We start from the raw sequence: 27,937 nt of genomic DNA, 5'->3' as shown, positions 1-27,937 counted from the left end.
AATGCACTAAAGCAATCAACTACTTCTGTGACGACACGTTTCACTTTCGTGTTATACCAATTCCTATGACAGAGGGATGAACCATCTTTTTTTTTCAGACCCAGCTAAGTGAAGCGACGAAGTGTTCCGAGCTAACAAATGGAGTCAATTTTCAAATGAGGTCAGGTTTTGCGTGATGGCTGAGCAGCACGTATTCGAAGTGTACGCCGCTTGTGCTCTCTAGGAAACGTATGCGACGGTGTGTCGCCACCGACGAACGTGTTATGACAGCCTTCAGCGCAGCAGTAGCTCGGCATTTCCTTTCGCCACGACGAACGCTTAAAACCGAAGACCGACCGCGGGAAAGCATGTGTCATACAAAGAGATACGTTTCCCCGACCTTTCAGAAGTACCGCAATTGCAAGTGAGTAGCGCCAACAGCAATGACAGGCACCGCGGCCGCCGCGGCTGCTGCAGGCGCGCATGCGGAATGTCGTGACGTATTGCGGGTTCTACCGGCGGCCGCCAGGGCGCTAGGCACAACCGAAAATCGCTGAAAAAAATGTTGCAGTGGCTTAGCTCGGCTATGCCAGGGTAACGTAGCGTTAGTAAATGTTCAGCTAATTATTCTTAGCTTTCCTGATTGTCTAGGATTAGCTTGATTATCGCGCTTACTGCTGCTCCAATGACACACACACGGTTTACATGTTATGTGGCACATGTATATTTATTTTGCCAGGCAAGTACTTCGGGATCCGATGAGTTAAGGTTCTCCGCTATTCTGCGCCGTTGAGCAGCATTTGCGCTCTCCTTCTCCATAGCTAAACCACACTGGCAAACGCCAGCCAGAGGCGCTATCAAGCGTCTCCAGTGCAGTGTCAGTCAGGCGACTGCACAGCGAAGGCGAATAGCTGCGCGCGCTCCGGCGCCAATACTGTCTGCCAAGGCTACGACGTCACTTCCTCTGGAAAGCGCAGACCGGCGGCGGCGGAGTGCCAGGAGGTGCCAGCTTCGGCGCGTGACATCACTAATCCTCGCGCATGCGCAGCATGGCTCTTGAGGATCCACGCGAAACTGGCTCGGCTAGGCCAGTGTAGCTAACGCTACAAAAGATGTTTCTCGTCCTCTTTTTCAGATCGCTGTGTTGTATCTGTCATCTTTAGCAGTTAAACTGTTGTTCTGCTACAAAACAGCACCCGCAAAGTTATCGTTCCGTCTCCCTTTCAGGCTTCGCACCACTAGGGCGACGCTGAGCACGCAAAGAAGAATAGAGTGCAGCGAAATGGTGCACAAGTTCTGAGAACATTTGACGCTGGTTGAGCCCTTGCTCTCCATCTTGTAGATTGATCGGTGTTAGGTAGCTATAGATAACGTGAACGCGCATGTGCAAACGGTTCGAACAATTTTCTGCTTATCGTACACGTAAGAGCCAGCGGCACAGCGTTTAAGATGAAGTAGGGGCGTTAGTTGCCGCGTGAAGAGCAGCGTGTAGCAAAGTACAGCGAGTTTAGTCGTTTTCGGTAGGCTCAGAAATAACACGTGCGACACTGTCATGGATGTAGCTGCCGCTCCAAACAATGTAGCAGCCGTCGACCATGAACGACAGTTCAATTTCGTGGGGCGGCTCGTCGCAGTGCCTTTGGTGAATGGCATTTTCAGCCAAGTTTCTCAACTGTACCAGAAAGCCAAGGATCGTTCGTTGTTTATTTCCCTCCCTATGAGAGCTGTCGAAGCGACCATTACGAAGACCGTGTTGGTTTGCAGAGCTCTGTTCGTTCCGGTGCTGTCGCGGCAGCTACTGTACGCAGACGCACTGGCGTGTCGTGCCTTGGATGAAGTGGAGCAACGCTGCCCCGTAGCCTTTTGCGAAACTGACGAGATCATCGCCCATGTGGTCATCAAGGCCGCCCAACTGATGCTGTTCGCCATAACAAAGGTTAGTGCAACGACGTCGCTAACAGACTTTTCATATTTTGACCTAATATACTCGTAACTGACGATCGGACGCTAGCGCTAGTGTGACATATTTAGGCGACGTGCGGTTCTCCGCACGAGTATATAGCTACAGTGATTGGTTTTTCAAGATTACTTACACTAACGCTTTGTTCTAGGTACTGGCCTGTGTACATACAGTCTCGCCTAAGTGTTTTAATGTCTTCCGCTGTTCATGAGCATGGTTTCTCAAATCGACGAGCAATGCGGCGATAATAATTTCACTGCGTCGGCGTGCACTGGCACCTCATTCTGTGGGCAGAGGCGTTGTCGACTGTGCACGGCATCGTAAACCCCTTGAGGCACAGCAGTTTTTCTGACTTTGCTTCCTGTAGCGAAGTGCTGGGCTTCTTTAATACCGTGAGGGGTTAACCGCGAGTAAGGGAGTGGTTGGCATTCATACCTTTATTAAGAGCTGGATACGGTGGCGCCTTCGGAATAGTGCATACGCGCTACGAAGCTATGCCTGGTGACACCTTTCTGTGGCAGCACAGCCAAAGCTACCAGGGTGGAGCTTATGCACATCTATTACAACGCCAAGTATATCCAGTTTGCGGGCGATTTCGGTTTCGATATCGCAAGTGCATCCAACTAGTGCCTACGAACATCCGCGGCTTATGATGTTAATCGTGAAGTAGTGTTATAAGAGGCTTTAATCGAAAGCTACCGCAAGCCTAGATATACTTATAGATTCAGCACTGAAGGAACAAATACCTGGAATCATGGCTGATTTCTTCTGCAAATCACATTCATAACGCTAATCTGCCAGCGGTTCATGCCCGCGTGCAAGGCGAGCACCACACAGTAATGTGTTTTGTGTTTTTTTAATACGATTGTATATTTTGTATTGCGAAGGAGCACAGGAGGCAGCTTTATTGAAGCGGTCGGTTTTATTTTTGCAAGGAAAAAAGGGCCCGGCCAAGCAAGTAGGCACTGTGCAATAGGAAATCCTACGCATAGGCAAGAGTCAATTTCTTAAGTTTCGGTGCATGCGGGGTCGGCACAGTCGTTTTCCTTCTTCTGGAGACGGAAGAACTTCGTGGAGACGCTTACGTTATTTTGTCAGGGCACGCGAAGGCGTCGAGGGGTCGCAGAAATCTTGCCCACGACCGGTCGGGAGCGCGCGCCTCACCTTTGTAATATCAAGCGGGTGAAACGTGCGCCGTACCCGCCGTGGTCAAGAACGCTGTTTTTTCAGTCAGGCACATAATAGACATGAACGCGTCTGTTACTCAGGCGAAGCTGCGCAGTAGTAATTTTTTCATCATAAATTGCTCTGATCCCAAAGCGCCAAAAGCTCCTCCCGCCGTAGAGGCCGACAGGCACGGTGTTACAGTACGTGATTTTCAGCGTGGTCCCATCAGCAATAGCAGGCAACCAAAATACCAACAATGTTTGCAGCGCAACCTACGAAGTGGGTCATTTCCTTTACGTACCGTTTCGAATCACAGTTATGGCTGAAATTCGGGCTTGTTAGTTTTGACTTGAATACATAGCGGAGCAAAACAGGGACACAGAAAGATGCACACAGGACATCCTGTGTGCATCTTTCTGTGTCCCTGTTTTTGTTCCGCTATAATATGTATTCAACTTCCAATCACAATTTTTCTTTCAAGCAGCTGGTGTTGCTGAAGACTGCCAGGTCGCCAGCGTCGGGGTAGCTATTGCGATGAGAGGCCCAATCGCACTTGTGGCATCACTTCCACACGACTTCGTTGCTCGTGATTGTACACGGACAACAAAATATGTCACAACGAACCGTGCCTTCGTTTCTTTCTGTTTGGACGAATACGCATCACATCACGAACACGTTATCATGCTTGCTTACACGCTTCGATGTGAACCTACAGCGATCAAGCGACGTCATCATTGTTTACAAGGACAGAAAAACGTGAAATCGACCTATGAAATTAAAAACAGCAAAAAGCGAAAATTCTTCATGCGATAACAATTCAAACAATCTTGAGCATAACACCCACTTCTTTTCTCTTTTTTGTTTTCTGATATGCTATCTAGTCTACAAGCGATAGTATTTGCGGACTACACACAGAAGCGCAGTAAAAAAAATTACACCATCTCCCACTAAAGGGAACCATGTGGGGATGCGAAGCAGCGCATGGGTCGACCTAAAGTTCCGTTCATCACGGGCACCTTGCACAATGTTAACGCGTCCTTGCAAGTGGAGCACACCATGAATTCACTGCATTTGCTGTTGCTGTTCGTCCCGAACTCTTGTTGGAGCACGCCACGCGGGTTCATCGCGCGTCTGCAGAATCTCGTTCCCCGACGCCATCACGTGATTACTGAGAGAGTGTAAGGGGGAGAGGCCTCAGCGTCTTACCCAGCCCCTTACACAGGCCCGAACGTGCTAGCGCTTGCCAGCTCGTTCTGAGTAGGATACAACGCGTTGGTTCATCGCTCGTCTGCAAAATCTCGTTCCCCGACGCCATCACATGATTGCTAAGAGAGTGTAAGGGGGAGAGGCCACAGCGTTTTACCCAGCCCCTTACACAGGCACGAACGTGCTAGCGCGTGCCAGCACACATGGTTTTGTCTGCTTTACGCCAAGCTAGGACAACATACGGCAGCTCGGGCCCCTAAAGAGCTCTGCACGTATCATCATCAAGGCGGTCGAAGAACAAGAGGAAGAACACTTCTCCTTGGCGCGAGCGCGCGCTCGATATGTTACAGATGGCTATGCTAGGTGGTAGAAACCGGACGGTCGCGAATGGAACTACGGACACAGCCCCGAGCAAAAGCTGTTTCGCATCTAAAAGTGTTTGCTGCGGCTCCGTATCCTTGGCTGTGCTGACACAGAAAGTTCTCTACAAGAGGGTCATGTCCGACTCATTACGTCGGCTGATTCTCAAGTGTCACGAGCAGCAGGCGTGAAGCCGAATAGCAGACGACGAAGCTCCGAGTGGGTTCGAATAAGCACGAGCGCTCACACTAGAGGTGTCAAAGGCTCTAGGCGGGTGACCCTAGCCTTGAAGGAAGAAGACGACGAAACGAGGTGGCATTGTCGGCATTGGCACGGCTGAATATTATTTCTTCAGCAGTACACTGGATGCAGGCGTTTGGTTCGGGGGGCGGTGACAAGACGTTCCGAGGAGTGGCCTTCGGCGTTGACGACGCTGTTTATGAGTGTGCCGCTTGTCGTCTTTCACATCGACTGCCATGAATGTTGCTTGCTGTTTTCAAAGGAGAGCGATTTCTGTCATGTGGCAAAACGTACTTGGTGGCTGAAATACAATGCGCAAAGTAACATATTTTTTGTTACTTCCAGATTGGTTAGTGATGACGTGGCGCGCACTCATTATTCGCAGCTCACGTAAGTGAACAGTTGCCGCAGCGCCTCTTGTTCACGACTCTGCCTCATACTGGTGTAGCTCTGATCGCTTCATCTGTAGGTTTTAATACAGAGCTGCTTCCTGTGAACAACCACTGTAACCCTAAAGTCACGGAAAAAATTTTGCGACATGTCGAACCGCCGTTCGCAAGCTCACTGAATCAGTGATCAGGCAGGCAAACGAGTGAATACGCTAATTGTTTGCCTGCCTGATTGCTGATAGATTGAATGTAGGATGCGTTTAGTAATCATCCAGCAAAGTCTCGACGCGTGCGCTGAGGCGCCTATAGTCCCAGAGGCAGCCTGGGAACGGCGGCCTGGCATCTCGCAAAATTTAGCCCTTGTCCGTACATTATAGCTACACGGTGGCCTTTTGCAATCGACCGCAAAATTGTGCGGCCCACACAAGCCCACGCAGGAATGGCTGTCTTCGCCATCAATACTTGCACGTATACCTTACTGTCAAGAGGATTTCTTAGGCGGACGCAGGCCTTTGTTTAGCTCATAGGAATGTTCGCTCGTCACTTCTGCCAAGGTCTCGCACAATATGACTATTTTGGCGTGAGAGGCATAGCCGATTGCTGCATCAAATGGCGAAGCGAAAGACTGACGCCTCTAACGCTCCTCCAGGGAACAACGACGGCGATCACGGCCGCGACGGTGTCTTACGCCAACATTGCGATAATCTGTGAGCAACTGGCCGAGACAATAACGACGTGCCGGCTTGCAAAAAAGCCACACACCACCCCAAGCTCGCATTCTGACAAAGGGCGGCCCACCAGCTGGTGGAACAGACGGCCATATGGGCACGTGTTCTGTATTATTTTCTGCTCGAGTGGCATGTCTTGATATTCGCTGCACTGGTTTAATGAGCCAACGTTCTCCTGATTAAAGGTGTTTCAAGATTACCAGCAAGTATTCGCCTGGAAAGCAAATATACAAGCACTCGTGTACTTATATTCAAGTATGCGCTGAAGTTCAATTTATGCGGACTTGTTCACGTGCTTGATTAACCACAACACGCCACCTTGACTTTTCACTGTTAGTGAAAAGACACACGCGCTGTGGCTAAAGAAATACTATATATACTTGAGGCATGAAATTTGTTGCACGTACGAACGCACATGACACTTATTACGGGATATCCTCACCTGACTCTCACATAAAGTAGTTTCCTGATGGTGGCGTTCAACCAATGCTTACCCACTGTGGACGCGTCTGTGCAGATGGCTGCACTTTGGGAGTGGACCATGGCTGCCGCGGGTCTTCTCATCCGTCTGATAGATGTTTCAATGGCCACAGTTCGTCTTCTATGTACTGGTGTTCGCAGCGCCGTGGGTGCGGCCGACCACCATATCGACACGGTACGTACCTATAAGTGCGGTTTGTCATTGTCTCATTATAATTACTTTGTTAGCATCACGCACTGAGTGGTGGAGCTTGTTCACCGCATATAAATTTGGCGTAAAAAAATTACATAACCATGTTTCATTGCTGTAGGCGCATTTTGACGACGCACGCATTTGTGCCAATTGAATCGGAGAGACGTGAATTTGACATCTGGGGTTTAACGTCCCAAAACCACAATATGATTATGAGAGACGCCGTAGTGGAGGGCTCCAGAAATTTAGACCACCTGAGGTTCTTTAACGTGCACCTACATCTAAGTACACGGGCCTCAAACATTTTCGCCTCCATCAAAAATGCAGCCGCCGCGGCCGGGATTCGATCCCGCGACCTGCGGGTCAGCAGTCGAGCGCCTTAACCACTAGACCACCGTGGCGGGGCGAGACTTGAATTTCAGAATCGGCGAACGGAAATAAGTAGCGGTCTATGTCTATGCATGTGCGCAGCGCCTGAGACCTATTTTGGGTTTGCCTTGACACACCAGCGGAATTATCCAAGTCAATTAGGATTTTTGCGACGAACGAGGAGCAACTGTTCAAAGAACTGACAGCGCGGCAAGAAGGACGGCAGATGAATAGAAACAACACGAGCGCTCCTGTTGCGTGGTTCTAGCTCGTCTGCCGTCCTTGTTTCCGCAATCTCAGTTCTTTGAACAAACACGAATTACCAAGTGGCCCACCTATCCATCCTTTTACGGGAACGACCGTCGCAGATAACTGCTTTCAGTGAACTAGTTCACGAAGGTGAAGTTCTTTGCAGTTCTTTGCTAGCTGATCACATTAAAACGAATTTGGTTAAGCCTGCAGTATCACACACAAATTGTTCTACAATCAAACGTTTAACTTGGTTATTTTGCTATATGCGGACGACCAAACTTCGGAGATTATAGCACATTCACGAACGTAAGGCCCTTCACACCAAAATCTAAACCTCGAGATGTTTGAGTTGTTTGGCTGTCCCGTATACGTGGGAACATCTGACCGATTGCTAGTGACCGATGTTGCCTTTAAAGGAACACTAAAGATAAAAACGATTTTTTGTAATATTAGAAAAGTACTTTTTCACGATACCGAAAACACAACGCTTGCTGTGAGAAAACGCTTAGCCAGCGAGAAAACGCGCAAGAGCAAAATGCGCGTGGCGACGCCACCATGAAATTTCCGCACCATTCGCCGTGACGTCACATGTTTTGACGGCGCCTACTAGAGACTATGTAATTTCTAATCAGTAAAAATGAAGTACATTGTCCTCTCAGGGGGCCACAGACTCAACATACTAAATCTGGGGTAATTTTTTGAGCCAATGGCGCCAAAATACGATATACACTTTGAAATCCGTGTCGTGACGCGGGGAGATTTCAGCGAGAAATTTAAAAATGTAACATAGAACTCGATTTTCTCCTCTATTAATAAATATATGACGGCAAAATTAACGACATTAGAGTTCTTAGAGCACAATTTATCGATCTAAACCGATTCATTGTTCCTCTTTAGATATTTTAGCATGGCTTTATAGTGAGCGTCAGTGCTCATCTGAGTTGGCAGCACTTCGCTACATTGCTAATGGTATGACGTAGGTCGGGACCCCTTGTGACTTTCCACAGGCGAGTATTGTCTACGTCATAGAAGATTTGCACGACGCACACAATACCACGACTAGAACCCGACGAGGGCTATTGTTCTCGCCCCTCTCTCTCTGTTGTCGGGCTGTTTTCAAGGTGGTTATGGCTGCTTACGTCAGGACAGCGCCTCCTCTATTTTTCTGTGCCTGGGCGAAGGAGCGGAGCGCAATGGGAACCGACCGTCGGCGTTAGTGCAGCTTTTAGCCGCCAGGCGCCGCCACCGTAGTAGACTAACTAGCCGTCGCGTCGTCGCTCGCGGAAATGAATGCCGTGGCCGCATTCGAAGCAGCTATATGGTTCAGTTTTCGGCTGTATTCGCGTTGTTTAAAGTATAATGAAAACTTGTAAACTGAAATCATGAAGCACTTGTTCTGAGCAACCAGCCCATTTCGAAGGTATGTGTCTTTCGCGGCTATTTGATCGAGACGCTCGCGTGTCGTCTGCTAGCCCGATTCCAGAGAGCGCATGCCAGTGATGCGCGGAAAATTAAAATTGTTTTGTCATCGTTACGTTCGCTTGACTGAGAGTTGGTTATTGACTGTCTGAAAGTCGATTTTCGAAAGCAGCATTTGCCGAGAGCTGATACTGAAAGCTTGGGCGCTTAAAGTTCCCCGATGCGTGCTACCGTCTACTGGTGTAGCACACTATACGCAAGCCATGAGTTCATGCTCTAAATAGCATGAAATGTCACTAAGCTGCTTCCAGTGACAATGTACATAATGATTGTCGGTTGTTTCGCCGGTAGCGCATGTAGTGTCCATGTGCTCCGATTCTTCTGCTTCGGGACCTAATGTCAGCGCTGCATGCACATGGCGGCGATCGCGAGGCAGCGTTGCTACTGGTACTAGATGCATTCGTTGACTGTTCGGACGCAACACGGTCACGTTTAGGGATACTGGCCATGCTTGGTTCAGTTGTTACCTTGGGTTGCAAACGTGAAGGGTAGTCTGTAATGAGTGACGCTACTGCATCCTTCCTAAGCCGCCGCTTCTTATATTCTATGAAATCTTCGCGTCGTAAACGACGGCTGCTTCTTCTAGTGTAGTTTGAAGATGTATTAGGAGACCAGTTATCCCGCCTAATTACTGCAAGCCACCTCTACCGAACACCAGCGGCAGCTGGAGTTTCATGGAACGACAGCCGAACAGGGTATTAAGGCGAAAGCCTTAGATGCCTCATAAAACGCGAAAATTGACCGTCGGCCGCGTCAGCACGAGTGATGCAAAAATAATTACGTGGTGACATCATCATATGACGTCACAGATCATAAAGTTTTGTGACATCGTCGTGACGTCACATAACGTGACGTCGTCATATTACATCTTCGCTTGGTCAAAATGGGCCGATCACGGAGGCAGTGCATGCCTCCGCTGATGTGCAGTAAGCTTGCACTGCCTCCGATCCTTGAGGCTGTAAAAAACCACGTTAGGCGCAGAAATACCTCGGAGGGAGGCAGGGAATATTCAATACATTGACTAGAAGAAAAAGAAGAGGATGGCTTTCGCCTTTCAGTCGTCTTAGGTGAGTACATAAGGAAACCTGTGAGATTTTTTTTTCTTTATCAATAAAAGGAAATTGCAGAGTGGAACACAACAGTATGACATACTAAGGCATTGGTGCGGTTGCAATAGCCTGAAATACAAAATAAAACGCGAATACTATCAAACTCGAGTGCAAGTATCGAACCGACAGCACGGCCTGACAGTCTGCCTGCGGAATACTTGCAGCGGGGATGGAAAGACACGCGAACATGCGGCATCTGCATTCTTTGTTGTTTCGCATCTATTTTCAAGTGGTTATAGCCTCGATGACGGATGAGAACACGACGTAATCCATGACACAATAAAAGATCATCTAGCATCTTTTTATAGCCACCACGGTTAGAGCGTGATGAAAACAGCGCGCCGCTATGTTCGCGTTTCTTTCCATCCCCCTGTACCTGTGAGAGCCTGCAAGAAGCACAAATGCAATTAAACTCGGATGCAAACAAGAATTCGTGAGCTTCGTGATACGCGCGGCCGTTCAGCGACAGCTTCTCGTGGATGGATGGATGGATGCTATGAGCGTCCCCTTTATAACGGGGCGGTGACATGTCTGCCACAGGGCTCGAAGGCGAAAAAAAAAGAGAAAGAAGAAAAAAAGCTTCCTTGTTTCATGTTGTCGTAATGCCTTATCTACATTGATTAAATCTATGTTATTATACCAAAAAATATAAATTCACGGTCCATCTATCTGCCTCTTAAGGCAGAATGACCTTATTTTCCCCCATTATTTATTTTTGTACTTTATCTCTACTTTTCTGCCACCAATACTCTAACCGTCTCTTACTTATTTCTATCGCGGACGTGTTTAGCTTTCCATTGTTGTCCCTAAAACCCAAGGCTTCATGTAGACTCGTGCCCACACGTATACCTGGGTGAATATCGCCACATTCAATCAGTACATGTTCCATCGTTTCCTTAGTTCCCCCGCAGCATGTACAATGTTCTTCTTCGTTACTGAATCTCGCTTTATAACTACGCGTTCTAAGGCAGCCCGACCTTGCTTCAAACAGTAAAGCGCTTCCCCTTGAATTATCATAAAACCTTTCCCTCCTTATTTCGTTTTTTCCCTTTTCGGTAGTTACTCAGAGCCGGCTTCTTTTCCATCGCTGTCATCCAATAAGTCCTCTCCGCCTCTCTGACCTTCCGCTTATGCTCCTTGTTGCCATATCGCCCGCACTGCCAGCCGTATATTTACTGGTGAGCCTCCTAGTTCTTTTTCTCCACTGCGTGTCAACGCTTTTTCTATACAAATACCTGAAAACCTTCTCTGCCCATCTACTCTCCTTCATTTTCCTCAGCCTCTCTTCGAATCTCATTTTGCTCTGCGCTTCCCTCACTTCAAAGCCTGTCCATCCCACATCACCCTTTACCGCCTCATTTGTCGTCTTCCCGTGAGCGCCCAACGCGAGGCGGCCCCACCGTCCTTTGATTTACATCCATTCCTGATTGCACCTCTGACTTCATGCACACCACTGAGTTCCCAAATGTAAGCCCCGGAACCATCACACCCTTCCACAGCCCTCGAAGCACCTCGTACCTATTGTATCCCCATAAAGCTCTGTGCTTCATAATTGCAGCATTCCTCTTTCCCTTTGCTACCGATGCTTTCTCTTGTACCTCCATATATCTATCCCCCTCATTTACCCATACTCCGAGGTACTTGTACTCGCTTACCCTCGGTATTTTTTGGCCCTGTATTAAGACCGTATGGTCTCCGTGATCATAGAATACCATCAATCCACATTTTGATCTACTTGCACAGCGCCACCACGCGGCAGCGGCGAGCGGACGCGGAGCGCGCGCTCGACGGCCCGAGGAGAGCGTTCGCCCAGGCACTGAAAAATAGAGGAGGCACTGGTCAGGAATACTTTTCCTTTTCCTGATGGGGGGGGGGGGGGGAACATGCTCTTAACAGGCTTAACTCATACAGAAGCACCCACATCGTTTAATTGCTTACGCGCGCGGCATCCCGATTTGAAGAATGCGCTGTCAACGTCAACAACACTTGAGTGCACGTGATCTTTGGCTCTCCCCCGCTGCGGGGCGCTTATTCCTTACAAATTTAGGCGGCCGTTTCGAAGTGACACTAAAATTGGTCAAAATTAACGACGCTGCCAATAAGTATACGATGACTGCTGACCCGAAGGTCGCGGGATCGAATCCCGGCCGCGGCGGCTGCGTTTTCGATGGAGGCGAAAATCATTGAGGCCCGTGTACTTAGATTTAGGTGCACGTTAAAGAACCCCAGGTGGTCGAAATTTCCGGAGCCCTCCACTATGGCGTCTCTCATAATCATATCGTGGTTTTGGGACGTTAAACCCCAGAAATTATTATTATTATTATATTATTATTATTATTATTATTATTATTATTATTATTATTATTATTAGTAGTAGTAGTAGTAGTAGTAGTAGTAGTATACGATGGGTTGAACGATTTAGAATTAAATTTCGGGATTACCAGACGCGAAGCGACAAATTTAACTAACAAAGTCACAAACAAAAATGCTAAACATGCTAAATATGGACGAAGTTGAAGTTAAAGGGTTACTGACACAAATATTTCGGTGTGGGGTTTTAGCTGCATTATGTTGCAGGAAGCCTACTAGTCCCAACAGGGCACATCGCTTGCTGCAGCGCGTGACAGATAATTAATTAGTCTGTTTATTACCGACCAGTCTTAGTTTCGATTTTGCAGAGCCTCGAGAACGACGAGCCACCGAGTGAACTAACGCCATCTAGCGTGTCAAATCACACACAGGACTGTGACGCATTTCCGCGCTGCCCACATCGTCTGCTCGCGTTCTGTCGCATGCGGCATGTGCTGCGCGATGTCGTTGCTGTCATCGTCATTATCGTCATCTGGTGGCAACGACTTTCTTAAGGCTTCCACGTGGTCGCCGCGGGTACGAACTCGCGAACAGCTGCCGTATAGTTGCCCGCTGGCGCAAGTGCGGCAAAACTGCAATGGCGACTATGACGTCATCATTTAGCGGAGCCAGCTCAGAGCTCGGCCGCAGTGGTGACGCCGTGGAAGCCTGGGATCACCTGCAGGTCACCTTGTATGGTGTCAATAGCGTTTTTTAGTCTGTCTGATATTCGGGTAACGCGAAGGTGTAGCGTAATACCGGATAGCGTGTGCCATAGCGGCCTGCCACGTCAAGTGGCGCCACCTATGGAGGATAAAAAGAACTAATATATAGGTAATTATGTCCTCCGAGATTCTGGGATTGTCCTTCGCTAAGCCTGGAGCATTGCTACGGTTAAAGCTTGGGCAAGTTAGTTCATTGTGCAAAGATGCATGGGATTGCGCATAATTTGAAAAAGAGAGGGCACCATGCCAATGTGAGAGTGCTATTCTCTGCGCCAAAAACCCATCGGCAATGTGCTGCGAAAGTGAACAAGACAGCAAGTAAGGAGCGGTACTGCACAAAAAAAACTAGTCAGCTTCGTAGAATGCGCGGAACATGTGTATTCGATCCCGCTGTCCTGCGGTAAAAGATACGTAGGACAAACAGGAAGGTGCTTAAATGTAAGGCTGAAAGAACACGAGTATAACGTACAAAAAGCTATCAGTGGCCACCTCGGCATCCAATTGTAGTGATTGTGGCTGCGCACCGAAGTTTCACGAGACAACTGTTATTGCCAGGCATAAAGAAAAAAGAACTAGAGAAATAATTGAAGCAGCTGCAATAGTACTCCTATTGTTAGTATGTGTTATTATGGCATCTCTAACCCTCTCTCAAAAAGAAATTAACTTTTTATCATTCAGGTGATTCACGCTTGGTTGTGACACAGAGAAGTGAAGCGGTGATGTAAATTTCAGATGATAATAGCACATTATGGCAGTGACGTGTGTTTTCACTGACATGGTATAAATGTGCCTACTTCACAGAAATATCAGTTGTAAGTCAGCGACTGTCGTCGTCTATCTTCCTGTGTGTTCGTCCAAAAATTCAGCGCTGGTTTCCCTTCTTCACTAGAGCATTGATTATTTGAGTATGGCTCTCGAAAACGGTGCCGAATGGACACGAGCGTTTTGCTGTCGAAGCTTAAGGACATGAATCTGTATGAAAGCATCAGTTCGGAGCTTACTGAGCTACAGAGCAAACGACGGCCACTTGATAGATCGAGGTGGACGGCGAATCGCTTTCGGCGGTAAGGCCATGTTTACTGGGCGCGCGCATGCGCAGTTCACACCCGGTATTACGGTACTCGCAAAGCATTTTGCGTATAGCGGTGTGCCGAACAGACTAAAATCCTCTACTGTCGTGAGGTGCGGCGTATAGCACAGGATAGGGCGCGCGAACTTGAAAATTCGTTTAAATTGCCTCCCAACCTGTATTCGCTGTTGAGATTGAGTAGTAGATGAAACATTTGTTCGCGCGTAACATGCTTTTTTAATTAATAGTGCGGTTTGAATTTATAAGGTAAATCACAGGGGCATTGTGTGTTGTGTACACACGCACACACACACACACACACACACACACACACACACACACACACACACACACACACACACACATATATATATATATATATATATATATATATATATATATATATATATATATATATATATATATATATATATATATATGGTTGGGCTCGCTGTCTACTCCAAAGAAAGGCGCGGGGCGGTCGTCGGGATCTACTGCAAACCATTTCTTACTACAATGAAACTTTAAAACGCTGCAGCGACAAGGGCAAATCATAAGAGTCGCGATAGAGCCTGAGCATGTGATGTGACGTGTGGTTTTTACATGTATAAGTATCAGTGTTTCCTGAAATAAACTTCAGTTGATAGTTTGCGCTTGTCTGTTTAAGTGTTCCTTTCTAATCCTCGTGTACGTTGCGCAACGTTAAATTTACCATAAGAACAAACTCGCGAAAAACTTTCGCGCACTACTTCCGCGCCGGTCCCCTGGCTCCGGAGGAGCGCGCGCCTTGAACACACGTACACCTCGCGAACGTTCGCCGACCACTGCCCCCTGGCCGCTCGCTTCGCCCAGTTATAAAGCCTGTCCGCATCCGGGCGCATGCCCTTTGGCTTTGGCGCTCGCTGCTGGGTCCTATCCCCGCCAATGTGTCCGAGGCTGAGGGTGTTATGGAGGGTTCCGCACAATATATATCCAGAGTCTCTGTGAGTTACCTCACACGCGACCTTATTTCTTTATTTCGATGCCATGAGGTTTCACCTACAGAAACTGGTAGCACCAATCGGCGCACGACACACCGCAATGCTTGGGAGGCTTCGCGGTTGTTTCAGATAGTTCCATTAGGCGAGCACCGATAACGCTAGAAGGTTCGATCCCTCATGTATAACAGACGACGCGTTCCGCCGATTGATCAGATTACCGACGGCCGACTACTGTGATAGCCGCTATCTGTGTACGGTGTGTATTGCTTGCACTTTGACTTCCAATTTTCTGCGCAGAAGTTCGCCCAACAAATAGTTTCGCCTTCAACAGATCGACTGTCGTCTTCTTCACCGTCACGACCACGTGAGTCTACTATATATATATATATATATATATATATATATATATATATATATATATATATATATATATATATATATATATATATATACACACACACACACACACACACACAGTCACAGTCAAAATTGGTCACCCATAAGTGATGTGAGACGTGTCGAAGTTATTTTTTGACGCTTTAGAATAGGACAGACGTATGGCAATCACTCTCGCCTCCTCAGTGTTGGTGTTGTGTGAGGAGCCTCTGAAGGTATCTCACGTATTAGCGTAACGTTGTCAAGCAGAGCCGGTCAATGAAAAAAATAAGACAAAATAAAGAAGCAACATGCCACCAGACCACCATGGCAGTGCGCGTTCAGCCATGTTTTTGTCCATAACCGTTCGTTTGTCATTACATTATTCCTAGCTTTCCCGAGTAGCTTCAATTTATTGCATGCCATACAACCAACCGATCTGCAGTACAGCATTTAGCAGAGGCGTCCACTTCGAGCCGTCGCGCTGGGCTAGTTATGGTGCTCTGCTGCTGACCCAAAAGACGCGTGTTCAATCGCGGCCGCGGCAGTCATATTTCGATAGAAGCGAAGTGCCAGAGGCCTGTGCTGCTTCACTGGACGTGAAACAACCGTAGGTGATCGAAATTATCGAGAGACTTCCACTACGACGTCTCTTATAGCCTTAGTCGATTCAGGACGTTAAACCACATAAACCGACCAGCTTCCACTTCGGCACATTTTATCTGCTGCACAGCCCGCGCAGCCCTTTCACACATCGACTCACTTGAGGTATTAGTGCTATTTACGTTCGTGTCCTTCCAGTTTACATGCGTGATCATCTAGAAAAATCGTCTATCCATAGTTAACCTCACTTATCAGTCATAATTTCGATCAATATACATATTTCACGCGCTTGTATAGCGATTGATTTTAGGTCGCTGAACAGCCGCCCCTCATCTGTGCATTTTCATCATTGATGCGTGGCAACTCCGTGACACGAGGACATGGCGCTCTTTGGCCGCGCTTCGCCCTTGCGCCAGAAAGCCCCATCTCATCATCATCGTCGTACTTATGTGAACCTTTCTCATTTTTCAGCTCATTGTGCCCTATTATCCACGCCATGACCCCGTCCACAATAACGGCGTTGCTGTACTACCATTATGCAGCCATATTCGAACCTGTCCTTCGCAAACTGAGGACTCTCGCCAAGTTCATATTTTGGCACAGGGCCAGACGCGTGCTGGACAGGCGCCTTTTGGCATGGACTGTCGCAGTGAACAGCCTGCACTACGGGTATTCTTCGGAACCTTTTCCTCAGGTACGTCCAGTGTGATGGATTAGGGACTCTTCGACTCTTCCTAATTCAGAGTATGTACACATTAATTGTCGCCAAAGTTCTTGTTTAAAGGGTTTTATTATGACAGCGTGAAGGGGCTCCACCATACTTTTCGTTTCCGTCTGCTTGTCGGTAAGGTGGCTCGATTCCTCGTGCCAGCAGCTGGACTCCTTTTATTGTACATAAGACTTTTGCGTAAACGCTGTCAAAGACAGCGTGGGCATCAGGAGCTGTATGTAGCATAAAGTCCAATAGCTTTTTTTTTTACATTTGCTTACTGCGACTGTGCTGGCGGTGTATCAACCTTGAAAAAGTTTTTACGGAAAGTTAGCATGCAGTGTACGCAGTATTGTAGAGCTATGCCCAGCGTTCGCTTGAAAACACCGCATTTAACTCAGATGTGTCAGTTGGAACATATACCGTGCAAGGCAAATATGTACGCAAATAACTACAGAGAATGTTATTTGTAATGAGCTACATTGTCGTGGTTTCGGTTACATATTTCACTCGGTAACGCTCACTGCAATTCAATAACTTTTTCGGTAATCTAATTCATGTAATAAAATGGATACCTCACGAAAATCTGTAGCAGGTAACGCACCTTCGAGCACTTGAATTTGGCGGTAGCTACGGTAATACGCACGCTCTCCTGCCATGAGGCCACCTAACTGCTGTGAAAGTTCGTGCAGGCAAGTCCGGCTGGAACATCTTGAAAGCGATCGTCAGTTCATTTCATTGGCCAAATCGGAAGCGCCCTCCCTGAGATCTAACAGCCACCGCATTCCCAGGATTTGGAGACATTTGTACGTGGCGCCATCTCTCGGCAGCAGCGACGCCGTCATGCCATAACTGAATGGGAAATAGGCGAAAAAAAAGTCATATCTCTTGAAAAAAGCTGGTTATCAAAAACGACTCCGGGTTCTTTATAGCAGAGACATACTGGAACATTGTGGTAAAATTGCAGTATCGCTCTACAAAGCGTGTGGCTTCCCAGGAAAATTGAAACCGCCCGTTAGAAACACATGGTGCCCTATTGTAAAATTTTAAGCACTCTGGGAAGCCACGCGGTTTGTAGTGCGACAGTGTGACTTTAACAGAATGTTCAAATAAGTGTCTGCTGTATAAAACCGGGAGTCGTTTTTGATAACTATGTTTTTTCGTTAGATATATTTTTTTTCACCTGTTTCTCATTGAGTTACGGCAGGCCACCGCTGTCACTGACGACAGATGGCTCTACGTACACGTGCCCAAATTTTGGTCATGGCCCACCTGCGCAGCTGCACGCTTTGTAATGGCTGGGCAGCTCTAAACCATCCACTCGTTGCGTAATTCGCGTGTTTTGACGCCTGATGCGATTCTGCGATTCTGCCACACAATATCACACGCGCTAAGGAGCGTCATCCCGCTACATGATATTCTTGTAGCATTTTTTATGAAGCAGCTTCGAGCACTGGCGCGGCTCCGTGGTAGAACTCCTGCTTGCCTCGCTGAAGACCTGGGCTCGATTCTCACTGGGACCGAATATTATTTAATTACTTGCATCTCGAATTTTCGCTCACAACCAACGGCACTGACACCGGAATTTAAGCGAAACGAGCGCTTTAACGCCGTCACGTTCAAATACAGCATGCTATTCCAGCTAGCCCGAGAAACAGCACATAAAGCAAGTTCATTCCTAGTGCTGATGTCATTGCAAAGAAGAAAATGTACAGGCGAACATGAATTTCGAAAAGTGGCTTATGAATATGGACATGTTGTTAGACGGACACTAATTGAAAATAATAAGTTCGGTTAGAACGATTGTTCACCTGTGTTTGAACATATCACCGCTTTGTGCGCACCAATGAACGATTTTTTTTTGTCGAAAACAGCCACCGAAAGTCCCTGCTGAATTTGAATTTCCCTCGTCGGGTCTAATGGACGACTGGGCATGACCTCATCGGCTGCCGATTTGTGTGAATGAGCGGGCGGCCGAGAGCGTCACGGCCGTAATATGTAGCAACAACTCTGGCCTACTGCACGCTGATTTATTGTCAAAATTGATGTAATTTACTTTTCATCTGCAAGCCGTAGCAGTAAATAATTCAAATACAGGATTTGACTTCGTTTAATGAGGTGCCCACGCAGAATGACAAGGGCGCCACTCCAACTTGACGACTTCGCCGTTTCCTCGCTTATAAATGCTCTGTTCTCGCTAGGTGTGGTGAATGAGTTGTTGCACAAGCATATTCTTGTGATCCAGTTGAAGTTAATGTTTCCATTTAGTGCCCTTATAAGGGAAAAGCCTAATCAAAAAATTCCTAATGAAGAAATGCCTAATCAAAGGAGAAAATTAAGTTACTGTGATTGTGGTTCAACACGAACGGTGCAAGAACTCACGTGATCACAGATGATGTCACAACCACGTGAACCCGTAAGGGACCCTGCGAATTTTTATAGGCACCGTTGTTACGGCTACGCTAAGCCGAATTTGAACAAAGAACGAAATAGAATTTTTGTATGATGCGGGGACCCAGGCATAGTCCAGGATACAGAAGTCATAGGCATAGGCGTATATGTGGGGGCGGGTAGGGAGCAAGGGGAGCTCCAGCCCGCCCACTGAGAAAAGTAAGGGAGGCTGAGCCCCTCCCCCCCCCCCCACTTTCGACAATGGTCGTAGTCGGCTGCACACTGGGAAACCAACGACAGTGGCGAAGCTTTCTTCCATCAGGGGAATAACATAATTATATAATTTAATTTTCTAACGCTTCTATCATGCGCTTCTGCTGTGAAGGTTGTCCTCACGACGGCGCACTCTGGGCTTTCTGCCGTGCGAGCCTACTTGACACTTTCGCACCCTGCGCTCCAGCATTGCACAGGAGGCTACCGCTCAGCAGGGGCTCTATAACGTTAGAGCACTCTGTCATGGTTTTATTATGTTTTGCCTGACCTGATAATTACATCACCGCGCCCACGAAAATGAGTGAAAATGAGCAAACAGTTTATGAAGCGACCAAACGCTCCTTCTGTTTGATGAAATCAATTTTCTTTCTTCTAAAGCCTATACTATCGCCGCTGTAGCATATCGCAGCTGTAGTGACTCGATGAGTGTGCAGGTGTGTTTGGGCTGAGCCGGGAAAGCGAAAAGAAGGTATCCGCGTACGGTAGCTTGCAGCAATCGCGGCGGCTTGCAACAAGGCGATAAATAAGGCAGTCGCCTCGAGCACAGCGGAAAGCCCTGCTTTCAAGCTTGCCCCGCAACTTGATCGACCGGACCAGGCAGATGGTCAGGGTACACGGTTTTGTGGACTAAGATTGCCCCCGGCGAAAGTATTCGCCTCCTTCTAATAACGCTCATTTCTCTCGCTCCTTGTAAAGAATAGTTCAGAGACAGTTGTATACGCGCACAAACGGTCCAACATCATTTGCAACTGAATATATTTATTATAGGAATATTATACCGTCTCACCTACTGCTAGCCGCTGCCAAAGTGATCGCTGCGCAGCCTTCTTGAACTACCTTCATTATACGACACTGTCCGACTATTCCGAAAAAGTTTAGGTTTTGTTCAGCATAGTAAAGCGCTGTTTAGCGTGCACACGTCATTTTCACGCCGTGAGTTTTGGCAGAATTATGACTTCGCGTAAGAAGTAGGCAATTTCATGGCACACAGAAAATTTGTAACCAATAGCGAAGAACCAATGGCCAAAAATGTGCATTATGGAAAATAATTTATTTTCTTTTGTTTTAAGTGGCGGTGCATAAGTGATCATTACACGATGGGTCATTTTCGCGGCATTTGTTGCATTGCGTTACGAGCAAGCGTTGTGGGCATGACCCAGAAAAATTTTACCAATTATAAACAGGTGATTAGCAATACGGCGAAAAATGCGGAGTAGTTTAACCTTCTAACCATCAACAGGTTTACAAAGAAAATTTGAGCTTACACAGTTTGCATTTACTTGGAGGAGACGGGGGGGGGGGGGTAGTAAAGGGACACGTGCGCTCTTTTCCCTGCCTCCCTCGTTGTGCAAAGTAGGAGGGCAAAGAAAAAAACAAGTAGTACGTGTATTAGTATTCATTCATAATCTTATACAACCTGCTCAATGTGGTTTCCATAAAGATAAAACTACTGAACTTTTCCTTCTTGCTCAGAAAGACCCAATATTAGAGAGCTAACCAAAAATGGCATTGGGCTTCTACCTAAGACTTCTTTTAAGCACTTGGCTTTGTAAACCACATCTTTTGTTTAAAAAGTGAAAATTTATGGAATTAGAGGCATAGCACAATCTTAATTTTCATCGTTTTAGTACGCCGAACTCGGACTCTAAAGTGTGCAGACGGAATGCTCAGATCAAGAGCAGGTTAAATGTGGCGTGCCTCGGGGAATCATTTCGGGATCTTTTCTGTTCATAATTTTCATTGACGAGATCGCAAAGATAGGTAACGATGCTAAATTTATGATGAATGCATATGGCATTATCCGATCTCTTGTGACAATTTTAAAAAAGACTTAGCAAGAACAGCTTATGACGCCCCAATTCATTTAATTTGTGTGAATCAAGACCGCTTCAAATTACCATACGGAGCTAAGGCGGTATTGTTTCGTCTCGAATTCACTTGTAGATCGCAATATACAACTCCAACAGCAAATATATATATATATATATATATATATATATATATATATATATATATATATATATTACGTCGTGTATGTGGCGGACTAAGAAGACGAAGAAATGTGTGGAGGTGGAAAAGATCTCTCGGCAGCTTCCTCTTGTGCGGTCTTGCCGTCCAAGCCTTCTGTCAGTAAACCCCAAACCCTTACTGTGGGCGTAACAGAGTGGTCGCCTCGCCGGCCTGCCTCCTTCCATGCCCATCATGCCTGACGACACGGACACTCGGGAACCAGCCCCCAGCAGTTCTTGGCCGCATCACAAAGAGCCACGACCCTTCTCCGGGAAGGCTAACGAAGCAGTGGACGCATGGCTCAAGCACTACAAGCGGGTAAGCCACTACAACAAATGGGATGCTGCCTCCCAGCTATCTCACGTGGTTTTTTACCTTACCGATGTTGCACTCGTCTGGTACGAGAACCATGAAGACCTATTGACGTCATGGGAACGCTTCGTTGAGGAGATGACGAAGTGTTTCACTAACAAAGCTGCGAAAAAGAAACTTGCTGAGCAGACGCTTGCACAAAGGGCTTAGATACCCGGAGAGACATGTACAATGTATAACAGAGGAGATTTTGAGGCTGTGTAGGCAAGCAGATGCCAGCATGTCCGAAGTAGACAAGGTGGGACATTTATTTTAAAGGCATTGCAGATGATGTCTATAACTTTCTCATATGCAAAGAAAGCCGAACTTCAATGTCAGATGTCATTCGCCACTGTCAGACGTTTGTGACATTGAAGCAGCGCAGAATAACCCCGAAGTTTGGTCGTCTCGCCAATGTCACCACGGTGGCCAGTATAGAAACTACACCAACTGTTGACCTCGTTACAGCCATCCGTCAGATCGTTCGGGAAGAGCTATGCAAACATGAAAGCATGACGCGTGAAGTGGCCGGCACATCTCGATGCTATTTCCCGCAAGATGTAGCTACCCCGCAGCTTGGGGATTTCGAGAATCCGTCCGTCAACGCGGCGGAGGTTGCGGAATCCCAGCCTATCCCTCGCTCAAGCACGACTTACTACCAGAGATCGCTGTACCCTCAGCGCTTCCGCACCGAACGCCCATACCGCCGACCAACGAACGATTATGTTGAGCGTCGCAACTACGCAAATGATCATGTCAACGTGCCGGAACACGTCGAAGGGCAGCGACGACTGCGCCCAGCTCCCGTGTGCTACAACTGTGGTGTGACCGGTCACATATCAAGGTACTGCGATCGCTTGCGAATTCCTGTAAGAATTCAGGACAAATAAAAAATTACACCATCTCCCGCTAAAGGGGACCGTGAGGCGATGCGAAGCCGGAGCACTTGCACGATCGCGTTCCGTTGGCGTTCGTTGGGCATGCTACCGACCTCGCGTCGTGGAACGCGAAGAGGGACGCTACGCGCGTCGTATCTTCCATCTAGCCTGGCCGTTAATTCTCACAGGGCGAGCGGGGAACGCGGTCGACAGGCGGGCGAGAGGGGGGCACCGTAGGAGAGGAGAGAGAAGGGGAGGGTACGCGCATGCGCTCGAGCTCATCGCGGCGTTGCGCAGGAGAGAATTTCGGCATGTCTAGGCCGCGTTTCAGAGGAAGAGTGGAAAGGGGGAGGGGAGAGGGAAAGTGGAGTAGGTATGTGGAGAGGGAAAGTGGGAGGGAACGTGGAGAGGGAAATTGGAGAGGGGAAGGGGAGAGGGAAAGTGGAGGGGGAGGGGAGAGGGTGAGTGGAGAGGAGGTGTGTGGAGAGGGTATGCGCATGCGCAGTAAGGGTGGTCACGCCGCACACCACCACCACCACCACCGCCGGATTGAGCTCGACCTTAAGATACTTCGCATCTAAAACATTCAATTCGCATTCAATTCAAATACCACGCTATGAACGGCCGCCACCCTGGACGCAACAGCCTGGTGTCCCACCTTTTGAGGAATGCTGGACCACCCAACCACGACCCAAGAGCAGCTTTTGGCAGGGACCCTTTCGCAACCGTTCTTCTGCCTCCGACCGAAGTGTGACACCACCTCCAGCACCTCGACTGCGCTGGACTTCGTCGCCTCGTCGCCGCTCCTCGTCACCACAACAGGAAAACTAGACAGCGCGGCTGATGGGGTTGAGGTCGCTGGTGACTTGCTGCAAGAAGAGTTACCTCCACCGGTGTCTATGTTTAAGAACAAAGTGCACGTTTTTGTTGATAGTGTAGATACAATGGCCTTGGTGGACACTGGTGCGACCGTGTCGATCATGAGTGCTGCATTCAAAGGTCGTTTGGGACGCAAAGTGATGTTTTTGTGGGAGAAAGCGACAACATTCTGTGGTGTGGGTGGCGACTCGCTGTGTCCGATTGGTGTTTGTACCGCGGCAGTGTCGCTGAGTGATCAAGTGTTTGCGACAGAATTCACGATTCTTCCACGGAGCACGCGCGACATAACTCTGGGCATTGGTTTCCTGCGAATGCGTGGGGCCACTGTTGATTGTAGAAACGGCGAGGTGTTCATAAGTGACACTGTTCCTGATGGACTTATGGAGAATTCGGGCAGGGAACACGGTGCACTCCGAGTCCACGAAGATACCGTTGTCCCGGCATTCTGTGCTGTATGTGTTCCCGTAGTTCCTTCAACTATTTACGACAACGATACCAGCTTCGACGCGATGGTGGAACCTTTCCATTTAAGTTGCATTAAGAAGGACACGTTGGTACCCCATTGCATAGTTTAAGTGAGGAAAGGGTGTACGGAACTTTGTACCATAAATTGTTCAAATGAACCAGTGCTCCTACCAGGAGGACTTAAGCTTGCTTCATTCAAAATACTCGCCGACGACAGTAGCTGTCCTCAGTAACGTTCGACATGATGACCAAGTGAATGCTTGCTCAGACGATTCGAAACTTTCACCTATGGTCGACAAGTCACTGACTCCCGACAAGCGCCGTATACTTCTAGGCGTTCTGCTAAAGTACTTGCAGGTTTTCGATTTTTCACAGAGTGACCATGCGCCTTCGATCCCCGCGTCTCGTACGCGCCACAGGATGAATACAGGAACAGCACAGCCAATCCGACAAAAACCGTACCGAGTATCGCCGTCCGAGCGCAATAGACGATCAAGTGCGTGAAATGCTACAGAAGGGCGTCATCCAAGAATCATCGAGTCCTTGGGCAGCTCCAGTGATTCTTGTGAAAAAAGGACGGTACGTGGAGATTCTGTGTCGACTATCGCCGTTTGAGTACCGTCACCAAGAAGGATGTTTACCCTCTCCCACGAATTGATGACGCCTTGGACTGTCTACATTCGGCGTCCTACTTTTCGTCTATAGATTTACGCTCAGGCAACTGGCAGATTCCTGTTCATGCAATGGACAAGGAAAAGACTGCTTTCATAACCCCGGACGGACTCTATGAATTTAACGTAATGCTGTTTGGGTTATGTAACGCTCCCGCCACATTCGAAAGGTTCATGGATACTATTTTGCGAGGCCTTAAATGGAACATCTGTATGTGGTATCTCGATGACATTGTGATTTTCGGGAGCACATTTCATGGACACAACGAACAAGTGGACGTCATTCTGGAATGCATTAGAAACGCCGGCCTGTTTCTCAATGCGAAGAATTGTTGTTTCGGTGAGCGACAAACTTTGGTGCTTGGACACCTCGTCAACAAAGATGGCATCAGGCCTGACCCAAACAAGACAGCGGCCGTGAAAGCGTTTAAACCACCTCGCTCAACGAAGGAGCTTCGTAGCTTCTTAGGCCTGTGCTCGTATATTCGCCGATTTATTCCTGCCTTTGCGGACGTTGCCTTCCCCTTGACCAGCCTGCTTCGTCAAGGTGCTAGTTTTGAATGGACACACGACTGCGAGACTTCCTTCAACCAACTGAAGTTCCTACTCACGTCTCAGCCTATTCTCCGGCACTTTGATCCTTCTGCGGCGTCTGAAGTTCATACTGACGCCAGCGGAATTGGCATAGGCGCAGTTCTAGTACAGCGCTGCAATGAAAAGGAACACGTCATTGTATATGCCAGTAGAACTTTAGGTAAGCCGGAACGCAATGACACAGTGACTGAGCAAGAATGTCTGGCACTCGTCTTCGCTGTACAGCGATTCCGCTCATACCTGTACGGTCGTCTCTTCCAAGCGGTCACGGATCATCATTCCTTGTGCTGGCTTGTAAGCCTTCGCGATCCATCCGGCCGTCTTGCACGCTGGGCCCTACGCTTGCAAGAGTACGACTTTACGGTATGGTACAAGAGCAGCAGGAAACACGCTGACGCTGATTGCCTTTCGCGGATGCCGCTTGATACGACAGTTTGCGATGCCGACAATTTCGATCACCTCATTGCGTCAGTGACACCACTGGTCCCGGACAAGGCCACCTTTGAAATTGAGCAGCGGAAGAACGTCAGTTTGGAGCCGTTATTTGCTGACGCACAAGCATCCACTTCGGAAGGCCGCTTTTGCGTTCGTGAAGGACTGCTTTAAAAGAAGACCTCGGTTACGGGCTCCCGCTTCCTGCTGGTGGTTTCGGATACGCTACGTTCCTCTGTTCTGCGCGCCATACACGACGACGCAACTTCGGGTCACCTGGGAATGACCCGAACACTCCATGGTACACAGGAGCGCTTTTACTGGCCAGGCATACGCCAGTCAGTTGAGCAGTACGTGGGCGGTTGTACCCAATGCCAGGCGCACAAATCAGTCACGACAGCTCCAGCCGGACTCCTACAGCCTGTGACGCCTCCCAGTGCTCCATTTGAGCAAGTTGGCATTGACCTCGTGGGCCCTTTTCCGCGCCCATCGAAAGGTAACAGATGGATTGTAGTGTGCGCCGATTATCTTACCCGCTACTGCGAGACGGCCTCCCTGCCATCTGCGACTGCTGGGCAAGTCTCCTCCTTCCTTCTGCACTCGAGTATACTGCGCCACGGACCTCCTCGCGTCATAATAAGCGACCGCGGACGTCAGTTTACGGCAGACGTTGTCGAGGAACTCCTCCGTATGTGTAGCTCAGAACTTCGACATTCGACGCCTTACCATCCACAGACGATGGCCTTACCGAACGAACAAACCGGACACTGGTGAATATGTTGTCAATGTACGTGGCGTCCAACCATAAGAACTGGGACGACGTTTTACCGTTCATTACGTATGCCTTCAATACTGCCCAACACGAGACCACCAGCTACAGCCCTTTCTTTCTTCTTTATGTTCGACCCCCTCGCTATACCCTCGATACTATCTTTTCGTTCTCTGAGAATGACTATCCTTCTTTAGCCGCAACTCTCTCGCTGTAGAAGCTCGCCGTCTTGCCCACCTGCGTGTCATAACATCACAAGACCGATCGAAGCTCCGCTACAACAGCAAGCACCGGCTCGTCACTTATGAACCCGGGAGACCTCGTGCTCGTATGGAAGCCTTTGCGCAAGCGTGGCTTGTGCCAAAAACTCCTCGCCAACTACGCCGGCCCATTCGTTGTCCTTGAGCGCCTCAGTGCAGTGGACTATAGAAAAGCACGACTGACAGCTAGTGGGAGACGATCTACGAAGACTGAGGTTCAGCCATGTGGCTCGCCTCAAACCTTTTAGTCGGCGGGGCGATGCCTAAAACGCGCGGTGTGCTTCGTCTGCGAAGGGGGAAATATTACGCCGTTTATGTGGCCGGACTAAGAAGACGAAGTGTGTGGAGGTGGAAAAGATCTCTCAGAAGCTTCGTCCTGTGCGGTCTTGCCGTCCAAGCCCTCTGAACAAAGCCCAAACCCTTACTGTGGGCGTAACAATATATATATAGTATATATATATTATATATATATATATATATATATATATATATATTATTATATATACAGTGATAACCTCGGTGATGCGAATCTCACGGGAACACCAAAAATATTCGTATCATCCGAAATTCGTATCACCAGAAAGTATGGAAAATTAGCATGCGGCAAAAGAAAGCTGGCGTACATTTTCATTTATTGTTTTTCGGGGCCGCTGCAACGTCAGAAAGAACACTGCATGATTGTCAGTTAAGTTTTTAGATGTCTACAATCATACCAGCACTCGTAAATATACGGCCCGTACGTGCGTATTTAATTAATAAACCAGGTGCGTTGTGACCCGCGACAGCAGTAGCCCCTTCCAAATTTTAGTACGCTTTTTTGCATGACAACGGAGTACTACAGCGAAAGTCACAAAAGAAGCGCTTTGACGCGATCGATCAAGGCCACAAAATTATAAAACCACGGTCCTGTGTTATGATTTCATTACTGCGGAGGTGGTGGGGATGTTTTTTGGGAGATTTACGGCCGTGCCCGCGCGCCTCGACCTCAACGGTCGCGCGTGCTGACGTTGTAAGGCCTGACTCCTTCGCCAAGACCGTCCTCGCCTTCTTTCGGTCCTCATCCACCTTTCATAGGATGTCTGATGCACGAATCAGGCTCGTGTAAACACAGTACAACGACAGCATCCCGTGTCGACGCGTTAAAAAAAAAGAAGCATGCGCGTAATGTCCTCTGTAATCTAAACGCAAAGGCACACATAGGCGCATAAGAGCCTCAAAGGTTCGCGCACACAATCTCGGAGGC

General features: G+C 48.1%; 1 protein-coding gene across 1 annotated transcript in view; it reads left to right on the top strand.

Annotated features, from left to right (window-relative positions):
• Positions 1–1,267: 1,267 nt before the first annotated feature.
• Positions 1,268–27,937, top strand: part of LOC119382113 (uncharacterized) — a 45,155-nt gene continuing 18,485 nt past the window's right edge. The window contains exons 1-4 of the mRNA XM_037649845.2: positions 1,268–1,915; positions 6,547–6,684; positions 16,484–16,717; positions 21,549–21,713. Coding sequence (XP_037505773.1) covers positions 1,532–1,915; positions 6,547–6,684; positions 16,484–16,717; positions 21,549–21,713 — 921 coding nt within the window. The 5' untranslated portion in view covers positions 1,268–1,531. The remainder of the gene's footprint in view (positions 1,916–6,546; positions 6,685–16,483; positions 16,718–21,548; positions 21,714–27,937) is intronic.

The sequence above is a fragment of the Rhipicephalus sanguineus genome, chromosome 2 (assembly GCF_013339695.2).
Source record: "Rhipicephalus sanguineus isolate Rsan-2018 chromosome 2, BIME_Rsan_1.4, whole genome shotgun sequence".
NCBI lineage: Eukaryota > Metazoa > Arthropoda > Arachnida > Ixodida > Ixodidae > Rhipicephalus > Rhipicephalus sanguineus.
This window is presented reverse-complemented; position numbering and strand designations above follow the sequence as displayed.